Source organism: Enhydra lutris, unplaced genomic scaffold (genome assembly GCF_002288905.1).
Source record: "Enhydra lutris kenyoni isolate GAN:26980312 unplaced genomic scaffold, ASM228890v2 scaffoldscaffold55, whole genome shotgun sequence".
Classification (NCBI taxonomy): Eukaryota; Metazoa; Chordata; class Mammalia; order Carnivora; family Mustelidae; genus Enhydra; species Enhydra lutris.
The window spans coordinates 8,362,544-8,375,541 of record NW_019154139.1 but is presented as its reverse complement, the minus strand read 5'-3'; the positions used below and the strand labels follow the sequence as shown (position 1 = coordinate 8,375,541).

At 43.9% G+C, this 12,998-nt stretch overlaps 1 protein-coding gene across 2 annotated transcripts in view; it reads left to right on the top strand.

Moving 5' to 3' along the window:
- Positions 1-12,998, top strand: part of LOC111157487 (trinucleotide repeat containing 6B) — a 185,601-nt gene that overhangs the window by 152,193 nt on the left and 20,410 nt on the right. For both annotated transcript variants that reach the window (XM_022518917.1, XM_022518918.1), the window contains one exon: positions 879-1,004. In XM_022518917.1, the coding sequence (XP_022374625.1) occupies positions 879-1,004 (126 nt within the window). The remainder of the gene's footprint in view (positions 1-878; positions 1,005-12,998) is intronic.

Below are 12,998 nucleotides of genomic sequence, written 5' to 3'. Positions count from 1 at the left end.
TTGAAACAAGTCAGAACAGAAGGGCCATCTTATAACCCAGTTTTGTGTAGCTCTTTGATTGGAATAGTCTAGAAGTACTCCAGTGAGTTGATGCTCCAGGAATCAGGGAATTAAGCTTATTTTTAACCAGACTAATGTTCATACATTGGAATGAGAGATTACAGGTGAGTAACGGTTTTTTTGGTGTCCCAGTAATGGTTTTTCACCTTTTCCCTTTTCTGCCTTTTTTTTTTTTCTTTTTCTCTTTCTTTTTTTTAAAAACCTCACTCTTGATTTAGATTTTCTCATCTAGCAAAGAAGGGATCAAGCAGACCCAAGACAGGGAAGGGTGTTCAGATCTCAAGTTGGGTTCTCATGGGGCTGGACTACAGTTTGGTGGCACTGATTCCATGATTGAGCTAATCAATTCAGAGACATTAATGTCCTAGTGTTGTTTTAAAGTTGATACTATTCAGATGGCTGCATTGTACTCTGGTGCCTTTTCAAGATGGAGCTCAGATTATTGGACTTGAAAATAAATTTGGTAAACTCAATCTTTAAAAAAAAAAAAAAGAAAAAGAGAGCAGTTGAAATAAACACTATATTGCCTATACCTTTCAATTACAAAAAAAATTTGTGCATTTTTTTTTAACGTTTGACCAAATTTAACCCTTCTGGTTGTAGAGTGCATCCGACTGCAGGGGTGGTGGTGCTGTGTGCATGATTTGATTTGAATAATTTCCCCAAACATTCCAAGACCAGGAAATTTTTAGTTAGAAAATTCTGTGATTCCATGGAACACAGGCTATGATTCTTCTGAGGGATAGAAAACCAGAACTGTTTCTTTTTTGCATTTTCTTACATTAACAAAAAGCCTTACTGTTGCCGTTCATTTACAGGGTGGCAATCATGGTTTGTTTGGAAATAGCACAGCACAATCGAGAGGTATGCACACACCGGTGCAGCCACTAAGTTCTTCTCCTAATCTCCGGGCGCAAGTGCCTCCGCAGTTTATTTCCCCCCAGGTAAGCAATTTTGTGTTTCCACAGTTCAGTAGTAAAGCCTATCCAGGTGGTTATCAGTCACCAACAGGCAGGTTTTATGGGCATAAAAGGAATAATAGTTACCTAAATGTAAAAAATCCAGATCAAGATTTGGGGGAAAAAAAAAAAAACAAAAAAAACAAGCACATGCAGGGGGAGGGGCAGGAGAACCAGGCTCCACACTGAGCAGGGAGCCCGACCTGGGTCTGGATCCCAGGACCCTGAGATCATGACCTGAGCCTAAGGCAGACGCTTAGCTGACAGAACTGCCCAGGTCAAGCCACCAGATCAAGATTTTTAGAAAAAATGTCAAACTTAGTTCTTTAATGTATCATACATACAAAGATGTTTTTGCTTGAAAACCATTCTGATTATATTCCTTTTAGATGTCTCTATATTTTTCTAATGCTGCATTTGTTATTTTCTTTGCGTGCAAATAAAACTACTTTGTAAATCCCGATGCGTCAACACTCTGAAGTCGATTGCCCTTGAGGATCCACCAGCACAGAAGCGGGAGAATAGCCAGGTTCTGGGTTACTCTGAGAAATTTTGAGGAGATAGATGTTGAAGTACTAACTAGGTGCTCTGGAATGGGGTTTGGAACAAATGAAATGGTAGAGACTTACTCTTGGAGCATCTCTGTGTTGTGGGGTATAGTCTTTGGGGAAACCTTTTAGGTCCGTTTCTTAGTAGGAGATGTGCCATGAGTTGTTGGCAAGGTACGTGGAGAGATTTGTGCCACAAACTGTCCCTCATACCTCTTTGTGAGAAAATGGGTCTGAGGAGCAGTATAAAAGCTATGAGTCCGTGTAAGGATTCAGCGAGTGACTTAGTTTCCTTAGAATGTCACTTCAGTGAACTAAGATAAAGAGCTCTGACTCTGTCCCATCCTCTAGAAGGGGGTGGGACACTTACTAGGTCCAACCATCAGGTTATGAAGGGTCGGGTTTTGTTGCTGTTTTGTTTTTGAAATATCTTGTAAGACTTAGGCTTAAAATATTTATTTGAAACCATATCCTATAGATTTCAGATTCTGTGTTTGACATTAGGTCTGTAACTATCTTAGCAGGAGAGGAAATGTTCATCACGTCACCCTCCCGTCTCCATGGTCCTGTGCCAGGGGTCTGGGAGTCCTCTTGGTGTCTCTCCTTCCTCGCCCCTGTCTCTAAGTCCTGGTCATCCTCCAGGCCCCAGGTAGCCGTCTGTCCTCTAGACAGAGCTGCTCCCAACTTTCCCAGTGCTCCACGGTCACTGTGTCTTCCTGACTCCCAGCGCACCCTCCAACATGCCTGGTGTCAGGCCACAGTCCTGCGGTTATCAGATGTCTGCGGTATGCCCAGTGGTGGTGTTGGCCTTGCACAGACGAAGAAACTGCCATCTCCTATCATACCCTCCTGGAGTTGGTGGGGGTGATGGCAAAACAGTCAGCAAATAGGCACCATGATCAATGTTACATAGAAATGTTCAGCGCAGTTTGGGAGTTGGGTGAGGCCTCACACTAGGAGTGGCATTTAAGCTGGGTCTTGAAGAGTGAGTCCAAGTTTGCTGAGCACCACCGGGATAAAGGTGACTTCTAAGCAGTAGGAACAGCTTGGACAAGGAGTAGTCATATCTGGAAGAACATGGTATATTTGGGAAAATGCAGTCGATTTGAATAGTAGGTTGAGGGGCGTCTGGGTGGCTCAGTGGGTTAAGGCCTCTGCCTTCAGCTCGGGTCATGATCCCAGCGTCCTGGGATGGAGCCCCGCGTAGGGCTCTCTGCTCCTCAGGGAGCCTGCTTCCTCTTCTCTCTCTCTCTGCCTGCCTCTTTGCCTACTTGTGATCTCTCTCTCTCTGTCAAATAAATAAAATCTTAAAAAAAAAAAAAAAGAAGGGGCGCCTGGGTGGCTCAGTGGGTTAAGCCGCTGCCTTCGGCTCAGGTCATGATCTCAGGGTCCTGGGATCGAGCCCCACATCGGGCTCTCTGCTCAGCAGGGAGCCTGCTTCCTCCTCTCTCTCTACCTGCCTCTCTGCCTGCTTGTGATCTCTCTCTGTCAAATAAATAAATAAAATCTTTAAAAAAAAAAAAAGAATAGTTAGGTTTGAGGCAGTTCCATGTTATAACGGTGAGCATTCTGGACTCTGAATAGTTAGGTTGAGCTTGTTGAAGCACACAGAAGTGGTCTGCAGTGGAAGAGGAAAAAACAAGTCAGGAAGTTCGGCACTGATTTCAGAAAAGCTTTGTTTGCTAAGGAGTTTGGACTTTGTCCCTTGGAACCATTATCTGGGTTGCTACTTAAAAATACAGTTCCCAGGTCACCCCCAATCTACTGAGACAGAATCTTGGGAGAATCACCCCCTGGTAATTTTTTTTTTTAAGATTTTATTTATTTATTTGAGAGAGAGACAGTGAGAGAGAGCATGAGTGAGGAGAAGGTCAGAGAGAGAAGCAGACTCCCCGTGGAGCTGGGAGCCCGATGCGGGACTCGATCCCGGAACTCCAGGATCATGACCCGAACCGAAGGCAGTCATCCAACCAACTGAGCCACCCAGGCGTCCCCTCCCCCCCCGGTGATTTTTATCTGCACCCTAAAGTTTAGTTGCTGTTGCCATAGATACTGCAGCATTGGGCAAGATTTTTCAGCTGAGTGGCAATGCAGGGAAACTTACGTTTTAGAAAATAACATTGACGGAGATGGAGAGGACATGTTTGAATGGCAGACATACTAGAGCGAAGGACTCCAGGTAACGTGGTGGCAGCAAGATGGTGTGATTAAGATGGTGTGAAGGTCACAGATGACCTTCATGCTGTGGAATGTCGTGGTCTGTTCTCCAGTCTCCTTATTAGCGTATCAGCCGCATCTGACATAGAGGATCGCGCCCTCCCTTCAGAAACCTTTCATTCATTTGGCTTTGGGACACCTTGTACAGTGGTTCTCCACCTGCCTTTCCTTGTCCATCTCCTTTGCAAGTTCCTCCTTATCTCCCCAGCATGAAACATCAGAGAGCCCCAGTCTGAGTCCTCCAGCCTTTTCTCACCACCTGCAGCCACTGCTGAGTGATTTTGCCCTATGGGTGACTCTTAAATACTCTTAAAGACTATCTTCAGGGGCGCCTGGGTGGTTCAGTGGGTTAGGGCCTCTGCCTTCGGCTCAGGTCATGATCCCAGGACCCTGGGATCAAGCCCCACATCAGGCTGTCTGCTCCGCAGGGAGCCTGCTTCCTCTTCTCTCTCTCTCTCTGCTTGCCTCTCTGCCTACTTGTGATCTCTGTCAAATAAATAAATAAAATCTTTCAAAAAAAGAAAAAAAAAAAAGACTGTCTTCAGCCCAGATCTCTCTTTCTCAATTCCACGGACCTCTGGGCATCTCTATTAGGAGGTCTTACAGGCACTTCAAGTCAGCGTGTCCAAAACAGAACGTGTGATTCCATCCCATACTCCCTTCTTTTTTTCTTTTTTTAAGAAATATTTGTCTTTTTCTTAGTTTTTTTTTTTTTTTAAGATTTTATTTATTTAGGGCGCCTGGGTGGCTCAGTGGGTTAAGCCGCTGCCTTCGGCTCAGGTCATGATCTCAGGGTCCTGGGATCGAGTCCCGCATCCGGCTCTCTGCTCAGCGGGGAGCCTGCTTCCCTCTCTCTCTCTGCCTGCTTCTCTGTCTACTTGTGATCTCTCTCTGTCAAATAAATAAATAAAATCTTTAAAAAAAAAAAAAAGATTTTATTTATTTATTTGAGAGACAGAGATCACAAGTAGGCAGAGAGTCAGGCAGGGGAGAGGGGAGCAGGCTCCCCGCTGAGCGGAGAGTCCGATGCGGGGCTCAATCCCAGGACCCTGGGATCATGACCTGAGCTGAAGGCAGAGGCTTTAACCCACTGAGCCACCCAGGTACCCCCCCATACTCCCTTCTAAAACATCCTCTCCCTCCGGGTTCGTGGTGCTCCCATCCTCCAGGTGCTCAGGCCACAGTCCTCGGAGCTGGTGCAGAGTCCCCTGAGCTCACATTCAGTCCACCAACAAATCCCCCTTCAGAGCTCTGTCCCAAATCTGTTTCCTACCACCTCTGCTAACAGGACCCATGGCAGGTGACCACTGTTTCCCTCCCAGAAGTGGCCTCCTGATTGGTCCCGCCCTGCCTGCCTCCAGTGTCTTCTCCACCCAGCATTCTGGTAATCCTCAAAAACTACACGGTTCAGGGTGGCCCACCGCCACCTGAACCCTTGAAATGTGACCAGCGGGTGGAAGAACTGAAATTTTAATTGATTTAAACTTAAATAGCCACACCTGGTCGGTGGCTACTGAACGAACATTCTAGATGCATCACGGGAAGTTAAGGGTAAATCATGTTACCACTTTATCCTGTCATGGCTCCCTCTCTCCCCAGCTCTTTACCGTGGGCTTCAGTGCTCATGGTGACCTCCCCACCCCAGACACCTGCCACTCTCCCTCCCATTAGCTCTGGCCTGTCTAGTCAGCGTGCCCTAGGGCACCAGGTGTGTTCTGGAATGCTGTTCTCGCAGATTGCCACGGGGCTCCATCCGTACCGAGGCGCCTTCCCGGAGAGGCTCTCCCAGGCCGGTCTGTGGACCGTACAGCCCACCGCGGTCGCTCTCCCCACCCGCAGGCGTGTGCCGAGCTTCACAGTGGCCGAGTCTGTGTCTGCCTTTATTCACTGTTGGATCCTGAAATCCACGACTGCGCAGGGCACGTATTTTGAGTAAATACATGTCGAGTCATGGGAAGATGCATTTCAAAATGATTAGGAAGTGGAATTGTTCGGGAAAGCACAGTTCACTTAGTCTGAGAGACCTAAGGCTTCCAGTCTCTGTATGACCTATGATCTGCTCGGTGTGGAGAAGTATTTGTGTTCCCATTTTCGAGATTTGTTCATTTAGCAAAATGTGGTTAATGTTTATTTGATGCATAATGGGGGCAGAATATTAAACGGTAGAAACCTCAGTTTTTTTCCTCACATTTCCATATTTTTTTTTTTTTTTTTAAGATTTTATGTATTTATTTGACAGATCACAAGTAGGCAGAGAGGCAGGCGGGGGAGGGGGGAGGCAGGCTCCCTGCTGAGCAGAGAGCCCGATGTGGGGCTCGATCCCAGGACCCTGGGATCATGACCTGAGCTGAAGGCAGAGGCTTAACCCACTGAGCCACCCAGGCACCCCTCACATTTCCATTTCTTAAAAAAAAAAAAACAGTTGGATTAGCTCTATTTTTTTATTTATTTATATATATTTTTTTTAAGTAAAGACAGTATAATAACCACACTGAAAGTTTGGATAACAGAAAAAAAAAATTCTTCCAGGAACCCCCAACCCAGCTGCAGTGACAGGGATTATTTTTACAAAATCCCCTATTCAGACCATTCATATACTGGCATGGTTTTCACATAATGACATTTGTGGTCACTGTATCCTGCTGTTTCTGTTAACTTTGGGTCATACCTGGTATTTTCCCTGTTACAACATAGTTTTCTATCGATCATTCGTAACGAAGAAGGCATAATATTCCATCGGGTAGATTTACTTTTATTTCCTGAAACATTGTCGTCCCCATTATTGGATATTAAATTTTTTCTAATTTTTCACTGTTACAAATAATGCAGTAGAGAAACCCTTATCCGTAGATCTCTTTTTAAAAATATCTTATTTGTTTATTTATTTGGGAGGGAGAGAAAGCATGCATAGGAACAGGGGGGAGGAATAGAGGGAAAGGGAGAAGCAGACAGTCTGCTGAACAGGGAGCCCAGTGGGACTCGATCCCGGGACCCCAAGGTCATGACCTGAGCCAAAGGCAGATGTTTAACCAACTGAGCCACCCAGGCATCCCATCCATAGATCTTTTATTCAGCCTTATACATTGATCTGTGCCCACGTTATTTCCAACTTCAGTTACCCAGAATGAAATGTATGGGTCAAAAGACATGAACACTTAAATTTTTTAATGTATAATATCAAATTTTACATCCATTTTAACTGCCTTATCAGGGCAGTCCATATGTAATGTGAACCTGGAAAGGAGACATTGAAACTCACCGTTAAGATTTGCTGCAGGTGTTCCGGGTCTTGGGTTTCTACCTTGCCTCTTTCCTCCTGTTACTCAAATATTCCGAAAGTAACATATTCTACCAGGCTCTTGTCTTGCTTTAAATTGCTGTCATTTTGCACCTGCGGTGCTTCGGTAAATGCCATATTGATTCCAACTAGATCTTCCCTTTCTCCAGCCCAGCTGGAGATTGAAGGGCTTTTAAACCAGAATAATTAAATCCCTGCTACGGGAATGTGCAAACCTGCACTTTAATTACTCTGCAACCCAGGCATGAATAGCCATTTGCCAGGAGCCTAGTGGTGCTTCTCTCTGGTCCTTTTGTATTCATCGGGGAAGGACAGTGTTTAGTCTGGGGAAGGGAAAAGTTGGGCAAAGCTAGACAGGAAGTCCTAGAAGGTAACCTTTCTAGTCTTTATGACTGTCAGTTTATGGCACATTGGAGTTGCTGGCCTCCAAATTAAATTTAAAGAATAAAACACCTTGGGGTGCCTGGGTGGCTCAGTGGGTTAAGGCCTCTGCCTTCGGCTCGGGTCATGATCTTGGGGTCCTGGGATTGAGCCCCGCACTGCATCAGGCTCTCTGCTCAGCAGGGAGCCTGCTTCCCTCTCTCTCTCTCTCTCTTCCTGCCTCCCTGCCTGCTTGTGATCTGTCTGTCAAATAAATAAATAAAATCTTTAAAAAAAAAAAAAAGAAACACCTTGTGTTAGCATTTTTTTACAATTCTTTCCGTATCTGTCTATCTTTAAACAGTATAGTTTGACTTAGACTTTTTTTTGCGTTTTATGTAACAAAAACATGCAGTATGTAGCCTTCTCTGACTTCTTTCACTTGACAGTGCTTCTGAGATTTCCCCATGTTGATTTGGGCAGTTTGGTTCATATAGTACTCTGTTACATGAATATACCATCGGTTATTTATCCCTTCCACTACCAGTAGACATTTGGGTCGTTTCCAGATTTCTGCTATTACGAGCAGTGCTGCTATGAATATTCCTATATTTGTCTCCTAGGACGAATTTGTTTCCTAGGGTACTGCTGGATCACACACATGTTTTACTTTGAATGGTGGTTTCTTTAGCTAATTTCAAGGGATAGGAATATTGGAGGTGGGTGGGAAGCATGGGCTCTTGGCAAACCATGGCATACGTTCTCAAGACTGAAGAGAAATGGGTTGATCGGGAGACTAGCTAATTTGTTCAGTAGAGCTTTTAAAACCAACAGAGAAGTGGGAAGAAAGGAAGGCTCTGACAATGGCTGTTTCTTTGAGAGGTTGGCAGATTGGAAAACAAAATAAGCAGAATAGATTTCCCATGAATCATAGAGTCCTTTCCCTTCAAAAAGGAAATGAGAAACAATGCTGATGGCCTGGGAGCAGCACTGTCCCATAGAAATAGCGCACAAACCACATAATGTAAGGTTTTTGGTATCCACGTTTAATAAGATAAAAAGAAACAGGGGGTCACCTGGGTGGCTCAGTGGGTTAAATCCTCTGCTTTCGGCTCAGGTCATGATCCCAGGGTCCTGGGATTGAGCCCCGCATCGGGCTCTCTGCTCCTCGGGGAGCCTGCTTCCTCCTCTCTCTCTGCCTGCCTCTCTGACTACTTGTGATTCTGTCTGTCTAAAAAAAATAATAATAAATAAATGAATAAAATCTTTAAAAAAAAAAGAAACAGGTAAAATTCCACTTAATTTTACATATATATATATATATATATATATTCTTTCTTTTTTAAGATTTTTTTTTTAAATTTATTTATTTGACATACAGGGATCACAAATAGGCAGAGATGCAGGCAGAGAGAGAGAGGGAGGAAGCAGGCTCCCCACTGAGGACAGAGCCCAACTCTGCGCTCCATCCCAGGACCCCGGGACCATGACCTGAGCCGAAGGCAGAGGCCTTAACCCACTGAGCCACCCAGACTCCCCAACATATATATATATTCTTTAACCCAGTATAGCTACATTATCATTTCAACCTGCAATCGGTGCTTAAAGGTTATTATTGAAATGTTTACTTTTTTATTTTAATATTAAGCCTGTCGTGCTGGCCGTAAAATCGGTGTGGAAGCACAGTGCACGGGAGTGGTGTGCACACGCTGAGCTCACATTTGCTAGGCCTCCAGCTGTTAACACAGAAAATCCAACAAGCGTTCCCATTGGTTGGCAACCCTCAGCATCTCGTAGAGAGTAGAGAGGAAACAGCTGGGAGAACTGTTACTTTAACCCAAAATACTTCCCAAAATGAAGCATTGATAGGCTAAGTGAAAGTGGCTGAGATCTTGGAAGAAAACGAGTTGGTGAGCCCGGGCAGGAAACATGACTTCAGACGTTTCTAGACTAGAAAGTATGAAAGGAAAGGTGGGCAGGTATTCTTGAAACTGGTAGAGACGGGGACTCAGAAGCACCAATTTAACTCGGTTATGCTAAGGAAAGATCCAGTGGAAAGACCCAGTGGGTCTTCTGGTGAGAGCTTTCTGATGACTCAGATTTTATTTATTTATTTATTTATTTTTAAGATTTTTTCTATTTATTTGACACAGAGAAAGAGATCACAGGTAGGCAGAGAGAGAAGGGGAAGCAGGCTCCCCACCGAGCAGAGAGCCCGATGCGGGGCTTGATCCCAGGACCCTGAGACCATGACCTGAGCCGAAGGCAGAGGCCTAACCCTCTGAGCCACCCAGGCGCCCCTGACTCAGATTTTAAAGGGGTATTTTCAAAAGATGGAAAGTAAGGGTAGCAAGCAGGGATGAATATGTGTAAGAGTTGTGTTGGGGGGTTGCACCATAAACAGACTTGCAAAACAGCAGGCATATTGAAAGAGCTTTTAGCGTTCGGTTTGGTGCGGTTCTGGTGACTGGGAAAAGAATCCCTGCTTTGGACTACTTTGTATTTGTATTGAATGATTAAATAAAAATTAAGTTAAATTAAGTGAAAATAAAGTTTTTACCGCTTTTGTCTTCTCCATTAAGAACAAAGATGTTCGACCAAAAGGGTTAAGACAAATTAAACCCTACAACAGAGAAAGAATTTGTGAAAAGAATTGCTGAGCCTTCTATGATCTTGGAGGAAGTCTGAGGATCTTCAAGGGGAGTTTAATAATGACAACTCCTCTTTCTTGCACAAATCCTGAATTTTTAAGACAAGATGAAGGCATGTGGGGCGAAAATATCCCCTTTACCACTGAGAAAGCTGATCTTGGAGTATGTGAGCTTCCTAATCCTGAATTACAAACTTAGACAGTAGTAACTGGAAGAGGGCAACCCTCCCTATAGGTTTACTGCCAACAAGAAAGGGCAGGATGCCCGGAGTGTGATGAGCAAGGTGAGTCCCCCTCCCCAACAAGGAAGTGAGGAGAATGGGGACATTTTTAAAATAATTTTTGAAACAGTAAGGGAAGTGGCTTAGACTGATGAACTTGGTGCCAATTCTAGGCAAGATTCTAGACTAGATATCAAAAATATGGCTTTTTGAGCATCTGTGATAGGAAATCAAGAATCATAAATTTACTAATAAGTCTTAACTGATTTTCTTTATTAATCAGTTAAAAAATCGCAGATTATAAGAATGATAGAGTTGTTGTCAAAATCCTTATTTTGACAAGCCATTTGACAAGCTGTCTCTTTGTTTTAGATAAGATGTATAAATGTAAGTTAAGTGCTGAAACAGTTGTGTGGATTAGTAAATGATTGACTATTCCCAGCCCGATCACTTTCAGTTGGAAAGTTTTTAATGACATGCTACTAGATTATCTTAAGCTCTATCATGTTCAAGATTCCCACCAACGACCAGATAGGGAAACACAAACTGGGAATAAGTGGAATAATAGGTTAGAAAAGAATTCGGTGGAGTGACTGTTAATAAGTTAAAATACCATATTCACGGGGTACCTGGCTGGCTTATTACGGGAAGTGTGCAACTCTTGATCTCAGGGTTATGAGTTCCAGCCCCACACTGACTGTAGAGATAACATTAAAAAAAATTTTAGGCAACTGAGTGGCTCAGTCAATTAACTGTCTGCCTTTGACTCAGGTCATGATCCCAGAGTCCTGGGATTGAGCCCCACATGGGGCTCCCTGCTCAGCAGAGAGCCTGCTTCTCCCTCTCCCTCTGTTGCTCCCCCTGCTTGTGCTCTCTCACTCTCTCTCTCTCTGTCAAATAAATTTTTTTAAAAAGATTTTATTTAAATCTGGTGCGCCTGGATGGCTCAGGTCATGATCTTAGGGTTGTGAGATCAAGCCCCACGTCAGCCTCTGCACTAGGTGTGGAGCCTGCTTACAATTCTCTCTCTGGGATGCTTGGGTGGCTCAGTTGGTTAAGAGTCTGCCTTTAGCTCAGGTCATGATCCTAGGGTCCTGGAATTGAACCCCACATTGAGCTCCTTGCTCAGCGGGGAGCCTGCTTCTCCCTCTGCCTCTTCTTCCCCTGCTTGTGCTTTCTCTCTATCTCTCTCAATATCTAACAAATAAATAAAATCATTAAAAAAAAATTCTCTCCCTCTCCTCCTTGCACTCACTCACTCTCTAAAAGGAAAAAAAAACTTTTCTTAAAAATTAAGTCTTGGGGCACCTGGGTGGCTCAGTGGGTTGGGCCTCTGCCTTCAGCTCCGGTCGTGGTCTCGGGTCCTGGGATCGAGCCCCACGTCGGGCTCTCTGCTCAGCGGGGAGCCTGCTTCCCTGCCTACTTGTGATTTCACTCTCTATCAAATAAATAAAAAGGAAAAAGTTAAAAAAAATTAAGTCTTAAAAAAAAAAATATTTAATAGGTATTTATCAAGCATCTACTACATGCCATGTACATAAAGATAAGATCCTAAGATCAAAACATAAATTAGTACAATTCAACCTGCTTAAATATTACATAGGAGAGCAAAACCTAAAAATATTACGATTTTAATTGACAGTAAGTTTAGTGTATGATTGGGAGTTAGGGTGCGATCATCATAGAAACGGAGATCTCAGGCGTTGTTAAATAGAAGTCTGGCTTTTAACCGAACGGTTAGTGATGGCCACGTCTACTTGGTACTCGACTGCTCTAGAAAATGACTCTCTGTCTTGGGCTGTGCATTGAGAAATTGGATGAGATACGCATGAAAGAATTCCTCATGTTTAGTCTGAAGATGAGACACAAAGAGCTATAATCGTCTCTCGACATTTGGAGAGCCGTCCCTGTGGAAGGATACGAGCATTTATGAAGTGCAGTTCTAAGCCTTTGATGTGGATTAACTCATAACATCCTCAATCACCAGAGTTAATATTATTATTCTAATTTTGGAGATAAGGAAAACGAGGCTCAGAAGGGCTAAGAGTCACACACCTTAGCAATGGGAGCCTGTGCAGTCCGCCTGCAGCCCTAACACGTGACCAGTGTGTCGCCCCCCCCCCCCCCCATGGAAGGTTCATTTTGTTCTCTGTGGCACCAGCTGATTCAGTAGGTTCAGAGAACGAAAGTGCAGGGAAACTCACTTCAGCTCCGTGCAAACATCTTAGACCAGCAGTCTGAAGGTGCAAGGGAGTCTTTTCTCTGTCCCTGAAGGTTCTGCAGCCCAGCCTAGCCCACTCCTGAAGACTGTGGAGAAGGAGCAGGTTCAGTCATCTGACCTGTTAGGCTCCTTCACTCTGCCTCTCTGTGCCTCCCAGTGTTTGGTGTGAGAAGTCATGAATTGAAACTCCAGTGTCTCTTACCTACAGGCTAATGTATATTCCTTATGTGTATAACAGAAATACTTTTAAGCACTTATTTATTACTTTTGTGAAGTTTGATATACTTTTTTTCCGTTTCCAGTAACAATTTCTCAGGTAAAAGTCATATTGTCATTAAAACTTTTTGTCTTGCCGAAGTCTTCCTGATTGTAAGTTCATAAGTTTTTTTGTAGAAAAATTGAAAAACCTAAATAGAGAATTTAAAAGCTCTTTTTCTTAAAAAAAAAAAAAAAGATTTTTATCT